General features: G+C 47.3%; 4 protein-coding genes across 33 annotated transcripts in view; 3 read left to right on the forward strand and 1 right to left on the reverse strand.

Moving 5' to 3' along the window:
• The window catches only part of MINK1 (misshapen like kinase 1), a 50,979-nt gene extending 49,785 nt beyond the window's left edge, over positions 1 to 1,194 (forward strand). For all 29 annotated transcript variants that reach the window (XM_081028616.1, XM_081028617.1, XM_081028591.1 and 26 more), the window contains one exon: positions 337 to 1,194. In XM_081028616.1, the coding sequence (XP_080884742.1) occupies positions 337 to 420 (84 nt within the window). In that variant the 3' untranslated portion in view covers positions 421 to 1,194. The remainder of the gene's footprint in view (positions 1 to 336) is intronic.
• Positions 1,194 to 6,880, reverse strand: CHRNE (cholinergic receptor nicotinic epsilon subunit). Of its 2 annotated transcripts, none has more exons than XM_081028621.1 (13): positions 6,669 to 6,880; positions 6,225 to 6,335; positions 5,815 to 5,957; positions 5,638 to 5,682; positions 5,410 to 5,519; positions 5,103 to 5,165; positions 4,711 to 4,811; positions 4,104 to 4,304; positions 3,912 to 4,026; positions 2,574 to 2,688; positions 2,308 to 2,494; positions 2,117 to 2,223; positions 1,194 to 2,006 (listed from the first exon to the last, which is right to left on the reverse strand). In XM_081028621.1, the coding sequence occupies exons 2-13, from the start codon at positions 6,268 to 6,270 to the stop codon at positions 1,857 to 1,859; spliced, it is 1,383 nt and encodes a 460-aa protein (XP_080884747.1). In that variant the 5' UTR covers positions 6,271 to 6,335; positions 6,669 to 6,880; the 3' UTR covers positions 1,194 to 1,856. The 2 variants fall into 2 exon arrangements, with proteins under 2 accessions (XP_080884747.1, XP_080884746.1); XM_081028620.1 differs by having other exon boundaries at positions 5,103 to 5,258.
• LOC308489241 (uncharacterized protein C17orf107) lies at positions 2,832 to 3,720 on the forward strand (the record flags this gene model as incomplete). The annotated part of the gene is made up of 3 exons (XM_081030139.1): positions 2,832 to 2,897; positions 3,030 to 3,222; positions 3,275 to 3,720. 3 exons carry the CDS (start codon positions 2,832 to 2,834, stop codon positions 3,718 to 3,720), a joined length of 705 nt encoding a protein of 234 aa, XP_080886265.1.
• Positions 3,319 to 26,571, forward strand: GP1BA (glycoprotein Ib platelet subunit alpha; the record flags this gene model as incomplete). The annotated part of the gene is made up of 3 exons (XM_081028619.1): positions 3,319 to 3,591; positions 24,141 to 24,226; positions 24,439 to 26,571. Exon 3 carries the CDS (start codon positions 24,445 to 24,447, stop codon positions 26,569 to 26,571), a length of 2,127 nt encoding a protein of 708 aa, XP_080884745.1. The 5' UTR covers positions 3,319 to 3,591; positions 24,141 to 24,226; positions 24,439 to 24,444.
• Between the last annotated feature and the right edge of the window lie 92 nt (positions 26,572 to 26,663).

A 26,663-nucleotide genomic window follows, 5' to 3' on the forward strand; every position in this document is an offset into this window, starting at 1 on the left:
CCCCTGGAAGGCGCCCAGGCTCCTGCATTGGGCTGGCTTCCACAACCCTAGGTCCCCGCCAAGCAGGGGACAATTGTGGAGTCTTTCTGTGGCCCTTGGGGAACACAGCATGCAGTCACGGCCTGCCCTTGCCTCGCCTTCAGTTTCTGAGAACTCTCCAGAGTCCTTCACCCTAGAAGTCTGCTAGCTACTCTCTTCCCCAAGCATTTTCTGCCCTTCAGAGGGGATGGGGCACACTCTGAGAGACTAAACTCTATAGTTTTCCCCACTCCCCATTAATTAAGCCCCCCCCCATGTCCCCCATCCCTCAGTGACTTCTTCTCTGTCCCCACCCAGGTGTTCTTTGCCTCAGTCCGCTCTGGGGGCAGCAGCCAAGTTTACTTCATGACTCTGAACCGTAACTGCATCATGAACTGGTGACGGGCCCTGGGCTGGGGCTGTCCCACATGGACCCAGCTCTCCCCCCACAGCCAGACTTCCCAGGCCGCCCTTCTTTCCCCTCCCTGGGCTTTTGCTTTTACTGGTTTGATTCACTGGAGCCTGCTGGGAACGTGACCTCTGACCCCCTGATGCTTTTGTGATCACGTGACCATCTTCTTCCCCAATATGTTCTCTCCCCAAAACTGTGCCTGTCCCAACTTCTGGGGAGAGGCACAGCTTTCCCTTACCAGGAATTGAGTGGGCCTAGCCCCAATCCCCCTTTTCTCCACTTTAAGAGGAGAGTGCTTGGGGCTTGGACCTGGTACCCCACTGCTGCTGACTGGGCAGGGCCCTGGGCCCCTTTATTTGCACGTCAGGGGAGCCGGCTCCCCCCTTGAATGTACCAGACCCTGGGGGGGGTCACTGGGCCCTAGGTAAACGGGGAGGGGGGGGGGTCACAAGCCACTCCAGGGGCAGGGACCATTTCCTCATTTTCTGAAAGCACTTTAATGATTCCCCTCCCCCCAAACCCCAGGGAATGGAGGGGGGACCCCCGCCAGCCAAAACATTTCTCCCCTTTCCAATTCCCATTTCTTTTAGCCTCTGCCCTTCCCTGGTGGATGGAGGCAACGGAGCTCTGACCCCCCACCCCCTTGCTTGCATCTGTATATAGTGTGAGCAGCAAGTAGCCCTGTCCCCTCCCTGCCCCTACTCCTCCTCAATGTAGTGGCCTTGGATATCCCGTTTGTTAATAAAGACAATTCAACCAGCTTCCATCTTTTCAGGCCCCATTTTATTCTGTTTCCTTTCACAGCCCTGGATACTAGCCAAGGCAAGCCGGCAGAGTTGGTATGAAGGGCCCGGAGGTGAGGGGGGTGGAATCTGCAGTGAGTGAGTCTGGGGGCCGGAAGGTGGGCAGAGCTCAGTCAAGAAAACCTAGAAGAAACAACTGAAGGAGGGCCAGGGACCCTCAGCTTTAAACCTGTGGACCTGTGGAGGACCTGTGCTGAGGGCATTTGGTTCCTGCCCACTCCAGCAGGGCCAGGCCAGAGAGGGACCTGGCTTCCTGGCTCCAGAACTCCAGAAGTGCCAGTCCTGCAAAGGGATCTCCTGTGTGGCTATCAAATAGAGTTGGAAGCTCATAGGGCTAGAGCATCCCAGGGGGCTGGGGCCTGCGCAAAACTGAGAAATCAAGGGTGGTCCTTGCTTTGCAGAGGATTGGCACCCAAGAGCCTGCATGAGCCATCTGCCCTCTTTCTGATCCCTGTGCGGTGGTCAGACCTACACACTTGTGCACACACGTGTTTACAAACTACTGCTTTATTATCGGCAGTGAGAAAGGATCATAATATAGCAGTGGCAGCAGCTTGTTTTCAAAACCTACTTCCTCGTGGAATAGGTGTAAAGTTGAAGTCAATGTGGCCACGGGCTCCGGTCTACATACACGGCGGGTAGGGCAGTTCGGGCACTTGGTTTAAGTAGCCCCCAAGGAAGATGAGGCTGGAGCCCACGCTGAAGAGCACCAGAGCGGCCCAGAAGCAGATGTTGTCAAGGGCCTTCCCCATGCGCAGCCAGTCGGACACCTCCTGGGGAAGAGGAGGCCACACGCTGAGTCTAAAGGCTGCAGGAACCTGGGGCACAAGAGCTAGTGGGGGCCCTCTGCAGCACCCCACCCCGCCTCTGGCTCTAGCCCCACCTCGCCAGTGGCCTCCTGGTCTCGCGTGCTCTCGGCCACGAAGTTTATGGCATCCACACAGCAGCGGATTTCGGGGGCGGCGGCGCCCAGGCTCTGGCAGAGAGCAGCTGCGGGGGAAAGAGCAACCCCGGGGGTGATTAGGAGTCTCCCGTGGTGGGCACCCGGGTTGGCCTGCCCAGGCCACTGCTCACCAGTCCAGGTCCCGTGCCGATGCCTCTGTCCCTCAAACACCAGCTCACTCCGCGGCTTTTTCAGTATCAGCTCCTCCGCACGGAGCAGTATACCCACCGACGACGCCCGTCTAGGGGGCGAGGCGGCGCGAGGGGTGTCCGGGGGAGCGCCGGAGCCCAGCAGCCGCGGCAGCAAATCCAGCAAGACCTGGAGGGGCGGGCGGGGCGGGGCGGGGCTTAACTCGACGCCCCGCCTCCCACCCCGGAGCCGCCCACCCGGCGCTTACGTGGCGCAGTCGCGGGGACGTGGCGTGGGTGGTCGGCGTCCGTAAAGACACGTTGAGGACGATGACGCAATTCATAACAATAAGCGTGGCAACCACCATGACGAAAATCAGGTACCTGAGAAGTCCGGAGTGCGTGGTATCATAGCCTCCCCACGACCTCGGAGCCACAGGGGGTGGAGTGAGGCCCCCTCAGCTGCTCCTTTGCGGGGACAGACGCGTGTCCCGGTCCTTCAACCCCTCCTACCACCCTTGGCAGCCATGAAGGGGCCTCCCAGCTCCCTGGAAACTCTGCTGTGGGTCTACCACTTGCACAGCTCTACGGAGGTGAGGCGATGCCAGTGGCCCCACCCAAGAGTGGCACCTAGAGACCCTCTGAGGAGGTCTCCAGCACCCCCACACACACCATGACCTCTGTCCTACGAACCAGTGCCTCCACTGCCCCTACTCCTTCTCCAGGAGGCCCTCCAGCCCCCCTTTCTATCTTCCTTGGAACTCGCCGTGGCCGCAGCTCTTGAGTATCTGGAGCAGAGGTTCAGAGAACTGAAGTCCCTGGAGCCGCGGGAGCCAAAGAAACCTCCCGCCTCGAAACCCACCCTGGGGCTGGTGCAAAGAGAAGTCGCAGCCAGCGTCTTAAACTTCGGCCCACCTTGTTAGAGGAGGGGGGCGCTGTTGGGTGGAGGAGAGGCGGGGAAGAGGGATAGGGGCCTCCGCATCCATCCTCACTAACCCTGTACTCCCACTGCACTTCTCAGCTCTGGGGCTGCAGCAGGAGGTGCGCCGACTAGACGGCGACAACGGCAGCCCAGCCCCAGACGTCGGGGATCCGGGTGGAGGGCTGGCTCGGGTAGCCCAGGCCGTGGGGCAGGAGGCTCTGCAAGCCCGGGCTGCGGCGGACGCGAGCGCCCGGCTCCTGCTCCAGGGTACGTGGCTATGTCTGTGTGGACGGGATCTGCAAGGGTCCGCCTCATTTCGGCAGCAATGCCGATGCCAGCTGGGCCTCGAAGCGCCCGGGGAACCGGTGAGTTTGGGAGCCAGAAGAGGCGCGGCTGGGGAGGCAGGCACTGAGCCGGCCCGCCCCCAACAGAGATACTCTAGACTAGAGACCTCAAGGTGGCGTCCAGCAACAATGCTGAGGACGGGGAGCTAGGGCATCCATCGTCATCCTAGCCCCACACGCGTTCAAATAAAGCCCAGGCGAAGACCAAACCGCTGAAGCTACTCCCAGTATCATTTGGTTTTGGCCCCGTCCCGACCGCGCCCTGGGTCAGTCTGACGGCTTCGCCCTTGGCGTTAGCCAGGACCCGGTGTGGGCCCCTCGGGGACCCGCTGTGCCCTCACCTGCCCAGCAGCGGCACGCTCAGAGACGTCTCTGGGATTTTCTGCGCAATCAGGAACAAGAAGACAGTCTGGGCGAGCAGGACGTTGATGGAGACGGTGCATTTCTGTCCGCCAGCTGGAGGAGGGCCCAGTGAGAGCAGCCCCTAACCCCTCCGGAGCAATCCCGGGTTTAGGGTTGGGGTGACTCCTCACCCTGCGCTGGCAGGAAGTAGGCGAGCAGCACCAGGCCTGAGATGAGCACGCAGGGCACAATGATGTTAATGACGTAGAAAAGCGGCTTCCGGCGAATGATGAGCGTGTAGATGATGTCAGTGTCCCCTGGACCATCAGGGGAGACACCGTCGTAGCGACGGATCACACCGGGGCAAAAGTCAATGGCCCACTCGCCGTTCTCTGCAGGACAGGTGGCATGGTCAGCCCGCTCTCGGGGGATGGGGTGCCCTACTCTGCTCTGCGGCCCCACAACTTGACGGCGGGAACCTGCAACTCCCGGCTGAGGAGAGGATGCAGCTGTCTGGACCAGAGTGGGAGGGGCAGGTGGTCTAGACTGCTTGGGACATGGGCCATCGGCATGAGGGCAATTCGGGAAGAAAGGGGCATTCCCGGCGAGGGTACAAAACGACTGCGAGGAAGTAGGACTAGTCCAACAATCGAGAATGATTTCAGGAAAGTGGCACGTTCAAGTATGGTTGCCCAAGTCAATCCCCAGTATTGACGGTCTGGGGCCGCCCCATTCTGGACTCCCCTCTCTGGACTCCATCTAGAGGCCGGTTTTTTTCGGAGCAGGAGGGGGCCTCACCAGTATAGGCCTCGGTGTCGATATCGATCTTGCTAATGGTCTCGCCATCATCGCCCACAGCAAAGACGAACGCCACCTCTTCGGCATTGTACGTCTGAGAGCTGCGGAGCCAGGGCCGGGGCCCCCACCCCAGAAGCTCAGACCCAGGCCTTTGCCTCAGGCCCTACCCTGTAAGGTGGGATCTGGCGGGGTGATAACGCTCCAGCCTATTACCAGACCACCCTTGTTTCCATGCCTACTTCTAACTCGGCGGGCGGCCCCACCCAATTCCAGTGTCTGGCTCCGCCTCCCGCACAGAGCCCCGCCCCCAGGTTAGAGTTTCCCCCCATGTAGCCCCGCCCCCCGCTCCCATAATCCCATAATCGTCCGGGCCTCTGAGTAACTCTTCCCACCGGAAAACGAGCGAGCAGTTCTGCCAGTCGAAGGGGAAGTAGGTAACTTCCACGGCGCAGGTGCTGCGGTAGATAGCCGGGGGTAACCACGTCACGTAGCCACCCTCGTAGACCAGCACGTTGGCGTCGTAGGCCACGCCGAACTGGCCGTCAATACTGTGGGCTCGGGGAAAGCCAGCGTTTGCGGAGGGCCGTGGCTCCCCGCCCTCCCAGCAGCCCCCCCCCGCCCCCCCCCGCCCCAGTCAGGCCCAGCCCAGCACCCCCAGGCCTCGGTGTCCCTCCCGCCTGACTTCCGCCCGGTCCTCACTTGTTTTCCAGCACAATCTCTGGTAGCCACACGCGTTCTGCAGGAACCCGCAGGGTTTGTACGCCCCCAAAGTCGTCCTTGCTGTAGTTGAGTCGGTAATCCTGCCAATCCTACAGTAGGGACGGAAGGTCCTGTGCCCTTCATCTCCCACCTGGTGCCCGCGAGGAGTTTGGGAGAAAGGGGTCCCCTGGACAAGACCTCTCACACTGTTCCCCACATTTCACTCACGATTCCAATCCAGACGCTGGTGGTGAGGGTCTCCTCTTTCTCATTCTGTGGATACAGTACGACGGTAGTGGATTTCCAAGGTCAGAAGTGAACTTTAGGACAGAGCTCAGCGGCTGGGGCCAGAAGTGGAATTTTAGGCTCAGTGGTGGTGCTTGGGGTGGAAGTGGGGTATCTTACCAGTGAGATGAGGTTGGTCAGGGTGACCTTGAGGCTGATGGTGACAGTATCCTCAGGCCCCCTCACTGGCCGGCATCCTGGGTCATAGTTGTCAAAGAGATGGTGATAAAGACGCAACTCCTCATTCTTCCCCTCACTTCCGCCTGGGGATGGGGTCAAGCAGTAGAGTCACTAGAGATGAAGAGGCTGGGGGGGGTCTCTCCTCTGTCCCCTCTGGGTCTGTGCATGGCTCTGCTCCTCTGTGTATCTGTCTCTGAGACGTGTTTTTCCGTGTGTGTCTTCCAAATCAGTGATATTGTGCCTGGGGACCAAATATTGCATCCCAGTCTACATCTTGTTTTTGTCTTTGTCCCGTCCCTTTATTTTCGTATCTCTATGTGTCCGACCACTCCCCGAACCTCTGTCCATACCGAGGAGCTGCAAGAGGAACAGGACGCTGAGCAGAGCTCCTGCCATCCTGTTGTCCGGTCCTCAGGGTTATTCTGAGCTTTGGCAGGCTTGGAGTGGGGCAGGCCAGGGTACTGAGTGAGGGGGAGGAGGGTGTTAGTTCCGGGCTGGGTTAGGGGACTGTCACCTAATCCTTTTCCCACCCATATTGCAGCCAGAGACATCTTGGCTTCTTCCAGAGGCAGCTGCCCCATCCCAGCGTCCTTTGTCTGGTCTTCTGCCAGCTCCCCAGCCACAGATATGATCCTCTCATGACGAGCGGGCTCGATTCAAGAGCACCTGGGAGCACAAAACTGGCAGCTGGAGATGGCAGGCCCTGCTTTCAGCATGCACCAGTGTCCTTTGAGTAAGCTCCCCTCTGCAGGTGACATCCCTTGCCTCCCGTATTCACCCATGTGGAACATTACCACTAGCCCCAGCCTGGCCAAGGTCACACTGATACAGTTTCTGCTGGTAGAATTTTGCAGAAGCAAAGTGTCTGTCAGATCTGGTAACGAGACAGGTAGTCACAGGGGATTAGTCTAGAGTAAAAGACTCCACGGGGCAAAGGAGACGCTGCAATATAGGGTCCACCTCTCACAACGCATCTATGTCTACCCATCGCCAGCCCCTCTGGGGCACCTGCCAGACAGGCAAGTTTCTCTTTGCCGCTCCCTGCTGCCCCCTGGTGGCCACATACTATCGTACTGTCTTCCCCCACCCAATACACACACACCTGATTTGATCCTTTCAGTGTTTCTTCAAGTTGCCCTGGGCCACCCTAATCAGTCTCCTGGGATGCTTATTTAAAATTCAGATTCCTAGGCTCCATCTTCAAAGAATCCCCATTTAGGAAGATGGCAGAGATGGGGTGCCAGGAATCTGTTTTTTTAAGAAGATATCCGTTTCCTCATGGGTGGGAGGTACTGGACTAAGTACTTTTTATGCCTTACACATTGCTTTCTCATGCCAATCCAGCAAAGCAGTTACCATTGTCCTGGATGTACAAAAGAGGACTCTAAAGTCAGGTGCAAGGTCACACAAGTAGATTGGCAATAAGGCATGAGACTTGTCAATCAGCTTTATTAATCGTGTACTTGTATACCTGTGTTCATTTTACACTGCACAGAACACTTTCCTGACCATTTTTGGGTCTCCTTCCTCTACTGTGAGGTCCCTCCTAATTCCCCCATGTTACGCAGGAGGACGCTAAACACCAGAAGGTCCACGCAGCTTGTCCATTTCCTACACATCCTTGAAGCCTCTGCTTCCACTGCTAACTGCCTTGTCATTCCACGTTTTCCAGAAAGAATCTGTTTGGCCCAACTCGCCTCCTTGCATGTGGCTGAAATGTATTGACTCTAAAATCTGTGCTGCTGCTTATTCCACAGTGTCTGGGTCAGTGCCTGGGCCTAAAGTTGTGATAAATACAGATATTTATTCAAATATTAATGGGCACCTGCAAGATTCCCTGCACAGGGTCAGATGCTATTATTATAGAGATGAGTAAGACATGGTCTTGAGGTGAAAGGAGAGACCTAGAAGCAGACAGTGACATCAGAACTGTCAAAAGGGTAATAATAATAATAAAAAAAAACCAACAGGAGCCATGAAGTTGTAGGTAGCTTCTTTGTGTTACAAGAATCAAATCCACAGCCAGGTTTCCTGTAGGCTTACACAGACTGGGACAAACTGGACCAGTGTCAGAGGCTAGGACAGCTCTAGGACCAGCCACTCCCGACTCTCCTGTCTCTGCTGTGTTTGCTGTACTCCTCTCACTCATGACCAGTCTGCCTTTTCTCTTGACTTTGTGAATTCTCTATACTGTGGGGCTTCTGCCTCATTTCACCACGATATTGGCCCCAAGTCGACCCCTTGGCTTTTCTCTGCAGATGCAGCCAATTCGACCTTTGCTGCCATCGTTACCTATCTGATGCCATGAGGCTATGGGTTCAGGTACGGTATGGTCAGGTACGGTATGGTCAGGTACGGTATGGTCATGGGGTAGATGTGCCTAAATGTGCCTAAGACAGCCACATTTACCAAGGCTGGTAGGTGTGGCTACATGTCCAGAGCCTTCCACTTCTTACTCTGCCTATATATTTAGTTTCCAAAACACCCTGCCACGACCCTGTTCTCACTACTGTGATTGAAAATACACTATCTCCTCCCCAGCAGGATTGAAAGTTGATGTCTTGCTTCCAAAAATGATTGTGGCAGGGGCCCTTCAAAAAAGCTCTCAACCTCAGAGCCCAGTGTCCTCAGGTCACATACAGTCTCCTCCAGGTGCGATTTTCATCCGTTCTCCAATATATGGGCTAAATCCTCAATTTAAATCACCATCACTACATCATGTATAAACACACACACACACACACACGCACAGCCCACATCATATAAGATACAGTAGGGGGACAAAGCCACATTTGGACTAACAACCTACATGTGGAAGAGTAGTTTGGGGTGGGGGGAGAGTAAGTAGAAATCCTTGTCCCTTGATGCCCAAGCCCCTGTGTTGCAGCTTTAGTTATTGGCCCAGCATGCATCTGTTCTCCAGCATAGTGCCTTGCTGTAGCGTCCCCGACTGGAATGATAACTCCTGGGTGGTGGTCTTGTTCAGATCAGTGAATCCCATGGGCATCTCTTGCAAAGTCAGTACATCGGAAACCCCCTGGGGTGTCTCCAGGAGAGGCTCTTATCCAGAACACCCTCCCCTCCTCCCATCTCTCCACCCCCATCCCTGCCACAGTCCATCCTGCTAGTGCTGGCACAGACTTGAGCCACTGTGGGGTGTGTGTGTGTGTGTGTGTGTGTGTGTTTTCTGTTTGCTCAGGATGACAATTGCCTGAGGGACTGAGACTTCCTGCAAGTTGGTAGAGTCAGGTACCTGACTCAGGCCTGGGTTTTTTATAATGAAAATCCACAGACTTTTAGTGAACTGCCTGACAATTTTGTTTCTGGGGACGCCTTGGCTTCCAAGCTAGAACCAAAGATCTTATTAGCTCAACAGGAAGCCACTCCCTTCACCTACTGATTTTTGGCTGGTATCTCAGAACCGCTGCAGCTGCCCCAGCAGCCAGGCCTGCCAAGCTTCTGTTTCTTAGTCACCAGTGCCCTTACTGTGGAAACATCCCCAAGCTGTTCTGATGAGGGCACCATCTGCAGGCAACAAAAAGAGCCCCTTTTCCCTTTGTGAAGGGAGAGAATGAATTGGCTGAGCTAGGACAGGGAGGGACAGCAGACACTGATTTCTAGACTGTCTCTCTCACTGGAACCTACGCTCTCTGATTGCTCAGAACTTGCTGGTTTACTTTGTTCAAGGCACATAGCACAGAGCCTAGCGCATAGTAGGTGCTTGATAAAAATTTACTGAACAAATGAATAATGGAAGGAAGGAGTGTCTTACCTTCCCAGCATCCTCCCTACTGCTGAGAACTGTTCTTCTCCAACTGTGTGACCCCAGAGAGTTTGCTTGGCACTTAGAGACACCCCATCTCTGGCCGGAGTTGATGGGTCCAGGACAAAACACCAAACCCAAGCCAGGCCAAAGAAAGCCCTTCTCTGAGAATTTTGTCAAGCAGGAATTGAAGAAGTCCGTCTGTTTCTGCTGTAGGAGCTGCAAGATATGAAATTTAGATGTACGAGGCAGCTATGTTCATTCCTCATCTGTTTCATGGCTGAGAGAGAATGCAGCTGATACACGAAAACAAGTAGAGACAAGAAAGGGCCCCCAGCATCCCAGCTCCCGGTCCTAGAAGCTGCAGAGGCCCAGCAGCTCTTGTCTCCACCCGCAGACTGCCTAGTACTTCCTTTCATTGAGGTACCTCAGTACCTCAGTATCTTTCCAGTAAATCGCCCTTTTCCTGGAGTAACGATATTAGGATTTATTTCCAAATAGTAAAGAAATAAACAAAAATGCCTCATAATACAATATCCAGAAAAACCCTTCTGACAATAAAAAAGAAGTGACATATGCCATCACTAGAACAATTGAAGAGTGCAGAAAGACATAATGAAAATCAAAAGCTTTCCTGTTTTTACCCAGTTTCTCTCCAAAGGTTAACAGCTTCAGTTAAATGTAAATCTTTCTAGACCAAAGTCCAGCATATGTGTGTATGTGTGCATCGACACACACACACACACACACACACACACACATACACTTACATACTCACACAAGGTCAGACAATTAAGTTCGCGAACTCATCCTAGGAAAAGTGCTATATCCCTCATTGCTGAATATCACTACGGTCACCTTCAAAGTACTCCCCTTGGGAAGCTATGCACCCATGCCAGCGCCTAGTCCACCTTTCAAAGCAATTTTGGAACTCTTTTTCCAGAATGGCCATCAGAGCTGTTGTTGTATTACTCTTGATGTCCTGAATGTCATCAAAATGTCTTCCTTCCAATATTTCCTTTATCTTTGGGTAAAGAAAGAAGTCATTGGGGGCCAGGTCAGGTGAGTAGGGAGGGTGTTCCAATACAGTTATTTGTTTACTGGCTAAAAACTCCCTCACAGACAGTGCCGTGTGAGCTGGTGCCTCGTCGTGATGCAAGAGCCATGAATTGTTGGCGCAAAGTTCAGGTCGTCTAACTTTTTCATGCAGCCTTTTCAGCACTTCCAAATAGTAAACTTGTTTAACTGTTTGTCCAGTTGGTACAAATTCATAATGAATAATCCCTCTGATATCAAAAAAGGTTAGCAACATCGTTGCAACAAGTTCACAAACTTAATTGTCAGATCTTGTATACTGGGGGGTGCCAAAAAAATGTGTACACATGATTTGTATTCATCTTTTGTTATTGGTCTATATTATATATATATAAATATATATATAAATATATATATATATATATATATATTTAAAGATTTTATTGGGGAGAGGGAACAGGACTTTATTGGGGAACAGTGTGTATTTCCAGGCCTGTTTTTCTAAGTCAACTTGTCCTTTCAATCTTAGTTGCAGGGGGCACAGCGCACCATCCCTTGTGGGACTCAAGGAATTGAACTGGAAACCTTGTGGTTGAGAGCCCACCGGCCCATGTGGGAATCGAACTGGCAGCCTCCGGAGTTAGGAGCATGGAGCTCTAACCGCCTGAGCCACCGGGCTGTTCCATTGGTATATGTTATTAAAATTTTAATACAGTTTTTTTCCTTTCTTAAAATGTGTATACATTTTTTGGCACCCTCTGTAATATGTAATATTATATATAATTATATATATAATACATAATATATGTAATATATATTACACATATATAATATTACATAAATGGATACAAAAAGTATTACACTGTCTTTACTATTCAGCAACTTTTTGTAGAGATTGGCCCATATCAGTACCTACAAGTCTTACTCATTTTTTTTAACTGCTGCACAGTATTCCACTGTACGAATGTCCCATAGATAATTTATCCATTTCCCAGCAGATAGACATTTAAAGTGCTAACCATCTTGGCTTTTGCAATAACATACTATGCAACAGTGAACATAGTTAAGCATTTATCTTTGGCATAGTTTTGCAAATATATCTATAGGGTTAATTCCTAGCACTGAAATTTCTGGGACAAAGAGTTCTTTTTTTTTTCTTTTTAACTGTTGATGTCTTTTGCCAAATTGTTCTTCAAACATGCATGCACACATTTACTTTCACATCAACAGAGTACAAGAATGCCTGTGTCCTCATACTGACCGCAGGAAAGAATATTATCAAACTTTAAAATTTTTGCCAAACCAGTAGGTGAACATTACAAACATTGCTCTCATTGTTTTTTTCTTTTCTTTTATTGGGGAAGGGGAACAGGATTTTATTGTGGAACAGTATGTACTTCCAGGATTTTTCCCAAGTCAAGTTGTTGTTCTTTCAATTGTAGTTGTGGAGGGCGCAGCTCAGCTCCAGCTCCAGGTCCAGTTACCATTGTTAGTTGCACGGGGCACAGCCCACCATCCCTTGTAGGAGTGGAACCGGCAACCTTGTGGTTGAGAGGACACACTCCAACCAACTGAGCCATCCGGGAGCTCAGCAGCAGGCTCAGCTCAAGGTGCCATGTTCAATCTTAGTTGCCGTGGGTGCTGCCCTCCATCCCTTGTGGAAATCGAGGAGTCAAACCGGCAACCTTGTGGTTGAGAGCCCACTGGCCCATGTGGGAATTGAACCGGCAGCCTTCGGCATTGGGAACACGGAGCTCCAACCACCTGAGCCACCAGCCAACCCCGCTCTCTCATTGTTTTGATTTAGGAGTCTTGATGAAGGAGGTTGAGCTTTTTTTCAACAGATGTACTGACCATCTATATGTATCTCTTTTTTCCCCTGACAACTGCCTATTCATATCAATGGAACAAAATAATATTTGTTCCAAGATGTGAGAATCTGCAATACAATGAAGAGAAAATAATACATCAATGTAGAAAATAAGGCATACAAATAATGACCTTTGAGATCATTGGAAAACCAATAATCAAAATAACCACAAGACCCTCATCTCTCTACTTCTATTTGGTGGTAGGTCAGGTATTTGAATGTAAGATAAAGCCAAGAAAGTTCTAGAATAAAACAAGGATGAATATATTCATTATTTTGGAGGGAGAAAGGCCTTTCTTCCCTTCCCAGGGGCCCCATATCAGAGACCATAAAGAAAAAGAGAAAATACAGAAAACTTCTGTAGGGTAAAAAATATAAAACCAAAGGCAAGCAAATGGCAAACCGGGAGAAAATATGTGAAACTGATGGCTTATTTCCTCAATTAATAAAGTGCTCATAGAAAACCATTAAAAGATGAGAAGGTGGTGAAATCACTTGGCCTGCTGGCTCTCTCTTCAAAACCCAAACCTGGAGATGGAGCAAATGTGAAAGCATTGCTGTGAAACTGAGAAGCCCCTGGGAAGAGAGACGGTGGTGGGTCCAGGTGTGGGAGGGAAACAGCAGGCCAGAGCAGAAGAGTGGCTGGCTTCTCTGAAAAGAGATGACAATGGTAAAGAATCATAATAAATAACTTCAAAAAAAGAGGGGGATTAACAAGGGGGGGAGAGAGAACTGATGGGGTCCTCAGGCCCTAGGTGAAGTGTTAACTGTCCCCAGGCGGCAACCTCCTTACTGACTTGGGTGAAGAAGAAAAAATCCTTTGGACTTACTCCTTCATGAAAGAAAGTCCATACTGGTCATCTTGTTAAAGATCTCGAATCAACTTCTCACTTTAGGGGCAGATGGGTGGCTCAGTTGGTTAGAGCATGAGCTCTGGGCAACGGGGCTGCTGGTTTGATTCCCACATGGGCCAGTGAGCTACGCCCTCCACAACTAGAATGAAGTCAATGAGCTGCTGCTCAGCAACCGCGTGGCTCAGTTGGTTGGAGCACAGACTCTCAACCACAAGGTTGTCGACTCCTTGACTCCCACAAGGGATGGTGGGCTGCGCCCCCTGCAACTAACAACGGCAAGTGGACCTGGAGCTGAGCTGCACCCTCCACAACTAAGATTGAAAAGACAACAACTTGACTTGGAAAAGTCCCGGAAGTACACACTGTTCCTCAATAAAGTCCTGTTCCCCTTCCCCAATAAAATCTTAAAAAAAAAAAAAAAAAAAAAACACAAATAAAAGCTTCTCACTTCAGAATAGAGGAAGACAAGAAAATGAGTCAGGAAAGGGAAGTCTCAATGTCTAAAGAATGGACAGTACATTCCTGAGAAGTTTCTAGAAGTTTCTAGGACACCGTGGACTTGGCTTCAGACAGTGAGAAGATAGTGGTGGAGAAGGTGATGGGACAGTAGATGCCTCCAGCAAGGGTTCTGCTGATTCTGATAGTCCAGGAGAAAACCACTCCAAGTCAGAGGAAAACCTTGATATAATTCTTAAAGCCCATTTTAAATAATTACAAAGAGTGTTTCCTTTCAGATGCCATGGGTTAGGTTACACTTCTATGGACTATATCCATTTTTGTAAAGTATGACAATTGTATAAAATGCAAAATAAATACAATTCCCTTCTTCCTTTACATTTACATAAAATCTTTACGGGGAAAAAAATTGTTTTAAGTGTGTTTTTCCAGGACCCATCAGCTCCAACTCAAATAGTTGTTTCAATCTAGTTGTGGAGGGCGCAGCTCAGTGGCCCATGCGGGGATTGAACCGGCAACCTTGTTGTTGAGAGCACTGCGCTCTAACAAACTGAGCTAACCAGCTGCCCATTACGGAAAAAATTTGAAGCTCTTAAAAGACATAAAATTCAGTATAAATGAAGAGATAAACTCTTTGGATGGGCCAACTTAATATTATAAATATGTAAATTCTCCCTAAAATAACATATAAGTTAAATTTTGGGGAACTTGATAAACTTATTCTAAAATGTATATGACATTATGAAGGCATGTGAATAGCCACATCAGTTTTGAAAAGGAAGAGTAAAGTAGAGGGAATTGCCCTGCCAGATATAAAACACCACAAAAGTCAAAGCAAGCAAACACATAAAAAACATAATGGGTACTGTTTAGTAACTGACAAATAGAGAGAGCAGAGACAGCCCTTTTGCATACTTGATATAGGATAGAGGTAGAATGACATCAGTGGAAACAGGTCAGCCTAGCAAATAGGGTAAGTAGCTGACTCACTCTATGAGACAAAAGAAATCAAGCTCTATCTCTACCTCACACCACATACAAAAGTAACCTCCAGACGGAGTAAAGACTTTAGAACAAAAGGTAAAACCATAAACCTAACAGAAGAAACTTTAGGAGAGTATTTTTGTGACCTTAGGGTGAGATTTTCTCATAAGATACCCTAACCACAAACCATGAAAAGAAACATTAATGAATTTCAGTACATTAAAATTAAGAAATTCTGCTTATCAAAGGACATCACAGACCCTCCCTCCTATTGTCTGTTTACATTCCTTCACTTATTCCAGAAATATTGATGAAGGACTATGCCAGGCACTGGAGTGACAACAGTGAACAAAATGCACAACAGTGAACTAGATCCCTGCAGAAATGCAGCTGGATTGGCATCGTTGAGCGAGGGAGCAGAGGGAGCATATTTTTCCAAAGTGGCATTTTTTTTCAGCAAATGTGCACGTAGTATTTTGGCAGGATCATTGTTCAGACAATAATAAAAAACACTAGAGGAAGCATATGAAAGTGAGACATGAGGCACACAGAGAGAAGCCAAAGGAGGGATCTTATTTAATTTGGTTATTCCTCCTTCAGTCTAGGTAAGTTTCTACCACTTAGTGCATGGGCTCTGTTTCTGAGTGCCTACTGTCCCAAAGCTTGCCATCTAGAAGGGTAAACAGACGTTACAACAATGTATCATAATAGCTTTGGCAGGATTGTAGGAATTTATAATAACAGTAAGTAATCCAGTCTAGAGAGCTCAATTTCCCCCCTGGAATCGATCCCGAGCTAGAGCTACCAAATCTTCCACAGCCCCACTGACATAGCGCTGGTGGTTAGGGTCCACAAGACCCCAGGGGACTGCTCTATTAGTAGCTTTGCGGTGCAAACGCTGGATAGAAACATTCCATTCCACCTGCTGACACTCAGGATTAGTTCCATGAAACCCCACTTTTGATTCTAATTTTTGTTTTTGTCAGGTTATTTTAGTTACAAGGAAAAAGGAATAAACTTAAATCACACACACACAAAAATGTTTGTCAACCTTCATGGCAAAATTGATTCAGGCAAGAATCATCAATGGATGCTGCAAATTGTGAGCCAAAATTTGATTAGGAACAATATAGTTACATAGTATTAAAGTATCCACCCCCCCCTCCAAATCCTTAGTTACAAAAGGAAACATAGAATCTTGACAGTGGAGAAACATGGTGCATTTCACCCCAACCAAGTTACCAAAGTTTACATCACTGATAATGGTTTCTTCTATGTGTTTTATTGTTTCAGGGCTTATACTCAAGTCTTTAATCCATTTTGAGTTAATATTTATGTATGGTGCCAAATAGTGGTCTAGTTTTATTCTTTTACAGTTTTCCCAGCACCATTTATTGAAGAGACTTTCCTTTCCCCATCGTATGGTTTTGGCTCCTCTGTTGAGAATTAGTTGCCCATATTTGTGTGGGTTTATTTCTGGGATCTCAGTTCTTTTTAAAAATTTTAAAACATTTCCCCGTGCCTCCACCCCCTCCATTTTGGCAACCATCAGCTTGTTCTCTATATCTACCTTGTTTCCCTGAAAATAAGACCTAGCTGGACAATCAGTTCTAATGCGTCTTTTGGAGCAAAAATTAATATAAGACCCGGTATTATATTATATTATATTATATTATATTATATTATATTATATATTATATTATTATATTAAAACCCGGTCTGATATTATATTAAAATAAGACCAGGTCTTATATTAATTTTTGCTCCAAAAAATGCATTAGAGCTGATTGTCCGTCTAGGTCTTATTTTTGGGGAAACATGTTATGTGTCTATTCTCCATATCTATGGGTTCTCAATTCTGTTCTATTCGTCGGTGTGTCTGTTTTTTATGCCAATATCATACTGATTGGATTGCTTTAGCTTTGTAGTCTAGTTTGAAGTAAGGGAGTGTGATACCTATGGCTGTGTTCTTTTTTTTTTTTTTTCCGGACTGCTTTGGCTATGTGCAGTCTTTTGTGGTTCCATACAAATTTGAAGAGATTTTTGTTCTATTTCTTTGAAAAATGTCATTGGGATTTTGATAGTGATTGCACTAAATCTGCATATTGCTTTAGATAATATAACCATTTTAACAATGTTAATTCTTCCAATCCATAATGTAGAATATCTTTCCATTTCTTTATGTCTTCTTCAATTTCTTTCAACAATGTCTTGTAGTTTTTAGTGTAAAAGTCCTTCATTTTCTTTTTTAAGTTTCTTTCTAGGTATTTTATCCTTTTTGTTGAAATTATAAATGGGACTGTTTTAATTTCTCTTTCTGATGTTTCATTGTTAGTATATAGTAATACAATTGATTTTTGTGTGTTGATGTATCCTGCAACTCCACTGCATTTGTTTGTTGTTTCTAGTAGTTCTTTATGGGTGGAGTCTTTAGGGTTTTCTATATGTAGTATCATGTCATCTGCAAGTAGCAACAGTTTTACTTTTTCATTTCCAATTTGGATGCCTTTTATTTCTTTTTCTTGTCTAATTTCTCTAGCTAGGTCTTCCATTTACTATATTGAATGACAGTGGCAAGGATGGGCATCTTGTTCCTGATCTTAGAGGAAAAACTTCCAGTTTTTCACCATTGAGTATAATGTCAGCTGAGAGTTTGCCTTATATGGCCTTTATTATGTTGAGGTAGTTAACTTCTCTACTCATTCTGAGGGTTGTTGTTTTTTTTTTTTTTTAAATCATAAATGGATGTTGTATCTTGTCAAATGCTTTTTCTGCATCTATTGTTATGATCTTATGGTTTTTATTTTGTTAATGTGGCATAGCAAATTAACTGATTTGTTGATACTGAACCATCTTTGCATCCTGAAACGAACCCCACTTGATGATGATGTATGATCCCTTTACTGTATTCTTGTATTCTGTTTGCTAGTATTTTGTTTAGGATTTTTGTATCTATGTTCCTCAGAGATATTGACCTATACTTTTCTTTCTTAGTGTTGTCCTTGCCTGGTTTTGGTATTAGGGTAATGTTGGCCTTGTAAAACGAGTTAAGAAGTATTCCCTCCTCTTCAATTTTATGGAATCGGTTGAAAAGGATTGGTATTAAACCTTCTTTGAATGTTTGGTAGAGTTCACCAGTAAGGCCATCTAGTACGGGCAGGTTTTTGATGACTGTTTCAATTTCCTTACTCGTGATCAGTCTGTTTAAGTTTTCCAAATCTTCATGATTCAGTCTAGGAAGCTTGTATATATCTGAAAGTTTGTCCATTTTTTCGAGGTTATCAAATCTGGCGGCATATAGCTTTTCATAGTATTCCTGTATAATCCTTTGTATTTCTGTGGTATCTGATGTAACTTCTTCTCTTTCATTTCTGATTTTATTTATTTGAGTCTTCTCCCTTTTTTTCTCTATGAATCTAGACAGAGATTTGTCATTTTGTTTTTCTTTTCAAAGAACCAGTTCTCTTCGTTTCATTAATTTGTTTCTATTGTCATTTTGTTCTCTATTTCACTTATTTCCACTGACTTTGGGCTTCATTTCTTCTTTTTGTAATTCTTTATGGTACAATGTTAGAATGTTTATTTGAGATTTTTCTTGTTTCTTCCGGTAGGCCTGTAATGCTATAAACTTACCTCTTAGTATCTTTTTTGCTGCATCTGGAAAAGTCTGGTATGTCATGTTTTTATTTTCATTTGTCTCTATTATCTTTTGAGCTCTTCTTTTATTTCTTCTTTGTCCCAATTGTTTTTCAGTAGCATGTTTTTAATCTCCACATATTTGTGGTTTTCAGTTTTCTTCTTATAGTTAATTTCCAGTTTCATACCATTGTGGTTGGAAAATATGCTTGGTATGATTTCAGTCTTCTTAAATTTCTTAAGATTAGTTTTGTGCCCCAACTTATGGTCTATCCTTGAGAATGTTCTGTATGCACTTGAGAAGAATATGTATTCTGTCATTTTAGCATTGAGATTTATATAAATATCAATTAAGCTCATTTTGTCTACTGTGTCATTTAAGGCCAGTATTCCTTATTGACTTTCTGTCTGGATGGTCTATCCATTGCTGTCAAAAGAGTATTCAGGTCTCGTACTATAATTGTATTTTTGTCAGCTTCTCCCTTTAGGTCTGTTAATATTTGCTTTATATATTTTGGTGCTTCTAGATTGGGTGCATATATATTGATAAGTATTATGTCTTCTTGTTGAGTTGTCCCCTTTATCATTATAAAATGTCCATCATTGTCTTTTGTTACCTTTTTTATCTTGAAATTGATTTCGTCTGATATAAATACTACTATACCTGCTTTCCTCTGGATGCCATTTGCTTGAGGTATCATCTTCCATCCCTTTGCTTGTGTTTGGAACTGAGATGAATCTCCTACAGGCAATATATAATTGGGTTTTATTTTTTAATCCATCCCACTACTTTGTGTCTTTTGATTGGTGATTTCAGTCCATTTACATTTAGGATGATAATTGATATATGGGGATTTAATACAGCCATTTAATCTTGTTTTCTGGTTTCTCTATATCTCCATTGTTTCTTTCCCTTTTTGATTCTGTCTGCTATGTTGGTTTGGCAGTTTACTATTATCTTTCCTCTGTTTACACTTTTTTAAATGTTTCAAGTCTCAGCTCTGAATTTTTGTTTTATGGTTACCATTTGGTTTGTGTAAAATGTCTCACACATACAATAGTTCTTTTTCTTCAGATTGCCTCTTACCTTCATTCACCTGTACCTGTTCAGTCATTTTCCTCCTCCCCTTTTGTGATTTTGTTGTCACAAATTATCCCTTTTTAGGTTGTGCATTTGATACCAAATTGCAGCAGCTATGTTTTTAATGTCCCCTTTAAACTTTATGTTATAATTATTTAATATCTTATTCTGAAGTAGATTTGCAGTTTCCTGCTTCTGTTTGTTGGTCATTTTACTAAAAGTTTTGTATACTTTGTCTTTTTTGTTTCTGGTAGAAGAGCTCCTTTCAACAATTCTAGTATTGCAGGTCTCGTGGTGGTCAATTCTCTTAACTTTTATTTGTCTGGGAAAGGCTTTATTTCTCCTTCATATCTAAAGGATAACTTTTCTGGATATATTATCCTTGGCTGGTTTTTCCTCTCTTTCAATACTTTGAATAGTTCCTTCCACTCTCTCCTGTCTTGTAATTTTTTTGCTGAAAAATCTTTTGATAATACAATAAGGTTTTCTTTGTAGGTTATAGTAATTTTTGCCCGACTGACTCAAGAATTCTTTGTCGTTGATTTTTTTAAAAAGATTTTATTGGGGAATGGGAACAGGACTTTATTGGGGAACAGTGTGTACTTCCAGGACTTATTTTTCAAGTCAAGTTGTTGTCCTTTCAGTCTTAGTTGTGGAGGGCGCAGCTCAGCTCCAGGTCCAGCTGCCGTTTTCTAGTTGCAGAGGACGCAGCCCACCATCCCTTGTGGGAGTCAAACCGGCACCCTTGTGGTTGAGAGCCCACTGGTCCATGTGGGAATCGAACTGGCAGCCTTCCGAGTTGGGAGCATGGAGCTCTAACCGCCTGAGCCACCAGGCTGGCCAATCATTGATTTTTGACAGTTTGAGTAAAATGTGTCTTGGAGAAAGTTTTTTTGCATCAATATAATTAGGTGTTCTGTTCGCTTTCTCTGTTCTAAAGTCCAGTTCTTTCCATAGGCTTGGGAAGTTCTTATCAATTATTTCTTTGAGTAGGCTCTCTGTTCCCATATCCCTCCCTTCTCCTTCTGGCATATCTATTATCCTTATGCTGCTCTTTCTAATTTAGTCAGATAGTTCTCAAAGAGTTCTTTCATTTTGAAAAAGCTCTTAGTTCTCTCTCTTCTTCCTTCTGGGTCATTTCTAGGTTTCTAACTTCAAGCTCACAAATTCTCTCTTCCATCTGATCTGCTCTATTTTTAGTGCTCTCTAGTGTATTCCTCAGCTCCTTTATTGAGTTCTTCAGCTCCAGAATTTCGTTTTGATTCATTTGTATTGTTTCAATCTCTTTGGCAAATTTCCCCTTTTATTCCTGAGATCATTGAACTGACTCTGGGTTTTCCTGTATATCATTGAGTTTCTTCATAACTGCAATCTTGAATTCTCTGGCATTTAAATCACTATCTTCCAAGACTTTGAGTTTGGTTTCTGGATATTTCATTTTCTTTCTGTGTTCCCAAGTTACCTTGGTTGTTCATGGTATTTGATGGACTGTTTCTCTGCCTGCACATTTGAGGTAGTGAACTCTTTTCTTGTTTAATACCATTTTGCTCTCAAAAATTCAGCAGGTTGGTATAGGCAGGGTACTCTCTTTTTGTTATGCTGCTTGGGACATCTCAGTTTTCTTTACCAGGCTCTCCTGAGGAGTGTAGAGCAGGGGATGTAAATTTGTAATCTCATGGCTCCACCCCCTTTCCAGTAATGGTGGTCAGCTGTGTTATTTTAAGCTTCCCAACCTCCGCTACCCACTCTGCCAGGATGGGGAGAAGAAAGAGAGCTGTCTAGTCAGGAGAGAAACTGTTTCTGCCCCTTGTACACTCCAGGTCATAGTGTGAGGGGCTGCAGCTTGACTTCTCTGCTACCAGTAGAGCTGCAGTGGGTGCTGACTGGCATCAGAGGCCACCCTCTGTTTCCTTCCCCCATTCCACTTTCTGTGTTCATTCCAATTCACTCCCCTTTAAATATCTCAATGTGTGGATCTTTTGGGCATGTTTGTGTGTGGAGCAGGGAATCCTTTATTGAATTATAGTTGTCTGACTTGTAAGTTTAAGTGGAGAAACAATGGAGTCTGCTCTCTCAGCCATGATGCTGATGTCACCCTGGGTCACTCCTATTTTCTAACTTAGATGTAAAAGTTCTAAATAAAATATCAGCAAACAAACCTAGAATTATACTAAAAGAATAATTCATAACGGCCAAGTAGGGTTCATCCCAAGCATTCAAAAATGCAAAATTAGAAAAAAATTCAAGACATTGACATGTGAAGAAAGTAAAGCATAGGATCATTTCAGTAGGTGCCAAGGCATATGAATCTCTTTCCTATGTCTGCAAAATCCTTCAACTTATGAATCTTTGGAGAAGCAGAGCCTGACTCCCATTACAGAAGCTGAAAATATCAGATACTTGCTTTCCTGGACCTCCTTGCAGCTAGGTTACAGGCACATATCCAATCAGACGCACACCCACACTGTGAATCAGAAACTAGTAACACAAAGGAGTAAAGGTGGTGCAGGATTCTCTCTCTGTAGCAGGGAGGTTGTGATAACTATGGATTCCCAGCTCAGCAGCTGGAGTGGTGCAAGCTTCAGTGACCTGGTCTTAAAGCAGAAGCAGAGTTTTGCTCACCGGACTGGTTCTGCAGCCTGGTTTTGGGCACTGTTCCTGGCTACACAGTTCCAAGTCTGGTTCTCTAGCCCTCACTGACAAGTGAAGTAACCAATGTGTTTTTAATAAATTCCTTTTCAGCCTGTATTAGCCAGACCATTTTCTATTGCTTATAACTAAAAACCCTGATAACGATGCCACAAAAATCAACAGCCTCAGGGGCCTTATTCCACATCATGGCCTCTTTCTATGCAACTTTCAACCTTACTTTCTGCTACTGGCTACCTCATTTTCCCCAAATTTTCAAATACTTTTTGCAGCCAGAAAACTATATAAATGGCAAGGCTACAGATTAACTGTATCTGGCTCAAGTGTCCCTCCCTTGTCCCATCCCCAAAGGTGAACAGATAGGGGCAGGTTCATGTGGATGCATGGGAGACAGTAGGTGGGACATTTTCATCATTAGAAGGGGCAGTGGACCAACAGACATGGTGGCTGAGTCTCTGAAACAGGCACCTAACTTGGTGTTTGGAAGTCCTAAAAGGCTTTCTAGAGGGAAAAATTCTAGGCTGGAACTTTCCCGTTAAGTAAGAGTTACACAGAAGGGGATGAAGGGTAAGAAGAGAGTCCAAGTACAAGAAAGAATGGTCTAGCGCATAGGGTAGAGTGTTAAGAGAGGAGGCTGGACAGGTAGGCAAGGGTCAGATCACACAGGACTCTACAGGACACGTTAGGGATCTTAGACTTCCTCCAGAGAGCTCTAAGGAGCCACTGATGAGTTTCATGCAGTGGAAGGATTGGAACAAATTTGAAGTTCTGAAAGACCACTACGGTGGGAAATGGGAAGAAGAAGGGAAGTTAGAAAGCTGGGAGACCAGATGGGAGGCTGTTGGGGAGAAGCAGTAGAGAGAAGCTGGCACTCTGGACTAGGAATGGTGGCAGGAGAAATGGAAAGAATTGGATTTGGGAGAAATTAGGAGGTAAAATCAGTAGGACTTGGTGACAGGTTGGATGTGGGGATGAGGGAGGGGAGGGAGTTAAGGATGACTATCAGGGGTTTTGTTTGTATTGATTGAATGGCTAGATCAATGAGTGGACGATGGTGCCATTCACCAGGTTGGACATCACAGGAGGATAAGCTGCTTGGAGAGAGATGATGAGCTCAGTTTTGAACATATTGTTTCAGTGCCTTTGAGACCTCCAAGAAATCCAAAAGGCAGTGGGACATGTGTGTTTGGATCTCAGGAGAGGAGTCTGGGCTAGAGATAAAGATCTGAGAGTCACTGGAGTATAGGTGGTGGTTGAAGGCAAGAAAGTGGATGAGGATAATCTCAGGTGTTTGTGTAGCATAAGAAAAGCAGAGGGCCGAAGAACCAAAGTCTGGGGGCAGGTTAATTTTCATGAAGGGCAGAGGAAGAGAAATCCACAAAGACGATTGAGAAGGGCTAGCCAGAGAGGTAAGAGGAAAACCAGGAAAATTAGCGTCATGAGTCCTAAGGTGGGTGTGGCCATGGGTATACAGGCTACAGAAAACAAGTAAGATCATAATGGAGAAGTGTTCAGTGGATGTAGGTGTTCAGTGGATGTAAGTGTTCAGAGGAGTGGGAACCACTGGAGATCTTGGCAAGAACAACATGGAGGAGTGGGGGGTAAGAAACCAGCCCAGAGTTGGGTGAGAAGGCAGCAAGAGGTGAGGGTTAAAATTAGGCAACTCTGATAACATGGCTGTGAAGGGGAAGTGAGAGTGGCAGCTGGAGAGGTTTCTAAAAGCTGGATGAGGGTGATGGTTGGAAGAGTCCACTCCCAATCTCCCCAGTGTAGAAGGAAAGTGGGAAAGAATAAAGCCTAAAGGAAGGCTTGGGGGAAAGATGTGGAAGGGGGTGATAAGGGCCTGTGTCCGGGAGGGAGACTGTTCACCAGGTCACAGGAGTCCCTATCAGGCTGGCATTTCCGACCCATCCCCAACCCCTTCCTGCCTCTGACCAGGCCCTCCCTGGAGCTGGTAGAAAGAAGGACCGAGTCACATCTTGGAAGGAGCTCTGTGCCTGCGGAGGATTGTCTTCTGTCTACCTGTAAGCTGGGGTTGGGGCTGGGGAAGAGGGGGTCTGAGGGAGGGAAAAGGGCCAAGGACCTGGAGCTAGCAGTTTCGGCTTTGGGGGGCAAGGGTAGGAGTGGAGAGGATGGGAGGTGTGGGAGCCAAGTTTCTGGAAAGGATGCTGGAGGCTTCAGCAAGGGCTAGGGCCTGTAATGCCGGGGTGCCCACTCAAGCTCCCCTTACACACAGGTCCCCATGCCTCTCCTCCTCTTGCTGCTCCTGCTGCCAAGCCCTTCGTGTCCCCACTCCATCTGCGAAGTCTCCAAAGTGGCCAGCCAGGTGGAAGTGAACTGTGATAATCGGGGGCTGAAGGCACTGCCTCCAGATTTGCCAGCAGACACAACCATCCTCCGCCTGGGTGAGAACACCCTGGGCACCTTCTCCACAGTGACCCTGCTGTCTCTGACTCGCCTCACTCAGCTGTACTTGGGTGAGAGTCAGCTGACCCACCTGCAGGCTAGTGGGAAGCTGCCACGGCTGGAGGCCCTGGAAATATCCCACAATAAGTTGAAACGCCTGCCCGGGCTAGGACCGGCAATGCCAGCGCTCACTACCCTGGATGCCTCCTTCAATGAGCTGGACGTGTTGTATCCTGACAACCTGGATGGCCTGAGCCAACTCCATGAGCTCTACCTGCAAGGCAACAAGCTACAGACTCTGCCCCCCCGGCTCCTGGCATCTACACCCCAGCTGAGGAAGCTTAATCTGGCTGCAAACAAGTTGAAGGAGCTGCCTCTTGAGCTCCTACATGGCTTGAAGGAGCTCGACACCCTCTACCTCCAAAGTAACTGGCTGCGAACGATACCAAAGGGCTTCTTTGGAAACCACCTCCTGCCTTATGTTTTCCTCCATGGAAACCCCTGGTTCTGTGACTGCAGCCTCCTCTATTTCAGTCACTGGCTGAAGGAAAATGAGAAGAATGTCTACTTATGGGAGAAGAATATGGATGTCAAGGTCACGACCCCCAAAGTGGAGAGTGTGCTATGCGTAAATATGCCCAAAACCCCCGTCTTTGCCTACTCAGGGGAGGGCTGCCCCCCCCTTGGGGGTGAGGATGACACAGTCGGCTATGACTATGAGGAGGAGGACCAAACGGGTGACACAGCGCCTGCGATGAGAGCTGTGGTCAGCTTTTCTAGCAGCACCAAAGCCCACACAACCCACGACCCACACGCTACTTCTCCAGACAGCCACATGCCCTACTTGCCTCCAACTCAGGAGTCCACTAAGAAACAGACCATACTCCCAACCACCACAGACTCCATCACATTTTCCAAAACTCCAAGACCCACTGTTGAACTCACCAGGTCCCCGACCACCGCAGAATCCACCACAGCCCCGACCACCCCAGAACCTACCACAGCCCCGACCACCCCAGAACCCACCACAACCCCAGAACCCACCACAACCCCAACCACCCCAGAACCCACCACAACCACAACCACCCCAGAACCCACCACAACCACAACCACCCCAGAACCCACCACAATCCCAACCACCCCAGAACCCACCACAGCCCCGACCACCCCAGAATCTACCACAACCCCAGAACCCACCACAACCCCGACCACTCCAGAACCCACCACAACCCCGACCACCCCAGAACCCACAACCCCAACCACCCCAGAACCCACCACAGCCCCGACTACCCCAGAACCCACAACCCCAGAACCTACCACAGCCTTGATGACCCCAGAACCTACCACAGCCTTGATGACCCCAGAACCGACCACAACCCCCACAACCCCAGAACTGACCACAACCCCAATCACCTCAGAACCGACCATCTTCTTAACTACCACAGAACCCACCTTACTCCCTGCTACCTTAGAATCCACAACAATCATCTCTGAGTTTGCCGACCTCCTGAAGGTCCGTGGGGTGGCTCTAGGGAACGTGGATAGCTCCAGAAACGACCCTTTTCTCAGCCCTGACTCATGTTGTCTCCTTCCCCTGGGCTTCTACATCCTGGGTCTCCTGTGGCTCCTGTTTGCCTCTGTGGTCCTCATCCTGCTGCTGACCTGGGTCCGGCATGTGAAACCACAGGCCCTGGACTCTGGCCAGTCTGTTGCCCTGGCCACAGCCATGCATACCACACATCTGGAGCTGCAGAGGGGAAGGCAAGTGACGGTGCCCCGGGCCTGGCTGCTTTTCCTTCGAGGGTCACTCCCAACTTTCCGCTCTAGCCTCTTCCTGTGGGTCCGGCCTAATGGCCGTGTGGGGCCTTTGGTGGAAGGACGGCGGCCCTCAGCCCTGAGTCTGGGTCGTGGTCAAGACCTGCTGGGTACAGTGGGTATTAGGTACTCTGGCCATAGCCTCTGAGGGTGGGTGATTTGGGGACCTTGAGAGGTTCTAATGGGCATTCCTACTGGCATCTAGCTGGGGGAGGGTGGGTGGGTAAGGAGCACACGATC

Source organism: Rhinolophus hipposideros (genome assembly GCF_964194185.1).
Source record: "Rhinolophus hipposideros genome assembly, chromosome: 20".
NCBI lineage: Eukaryota > Metazoa > Chordata > Mammalia > Chiroptera > Rhinolophidae > Rhinolophus > Rhinolophus hipposideros.

Coding starts and splice junctions, on each gene's coding strand:
- CHRNE (XM_081028620.1), bottom strand. CDS start 6,270: ATGGCAGGAGCTCTGCTCAGCGTCCTGTTCCTCTTGCAGCTCCTCG. Junction 5,520..5,637: donor CCAGCGTCTGGATTGGAATC/GTGAGTGAAATG, acceptor TCCCTACTGTAG/GATTGGCAGGATTACCGACT. Junction 2,007..2,116: donor ACCAGGAGGCCACTGGCGAG/GTGGGGCTAGAG, acceptor CCTCTTCCCCAG/GAGGTGTCCGACTGGCTGCG.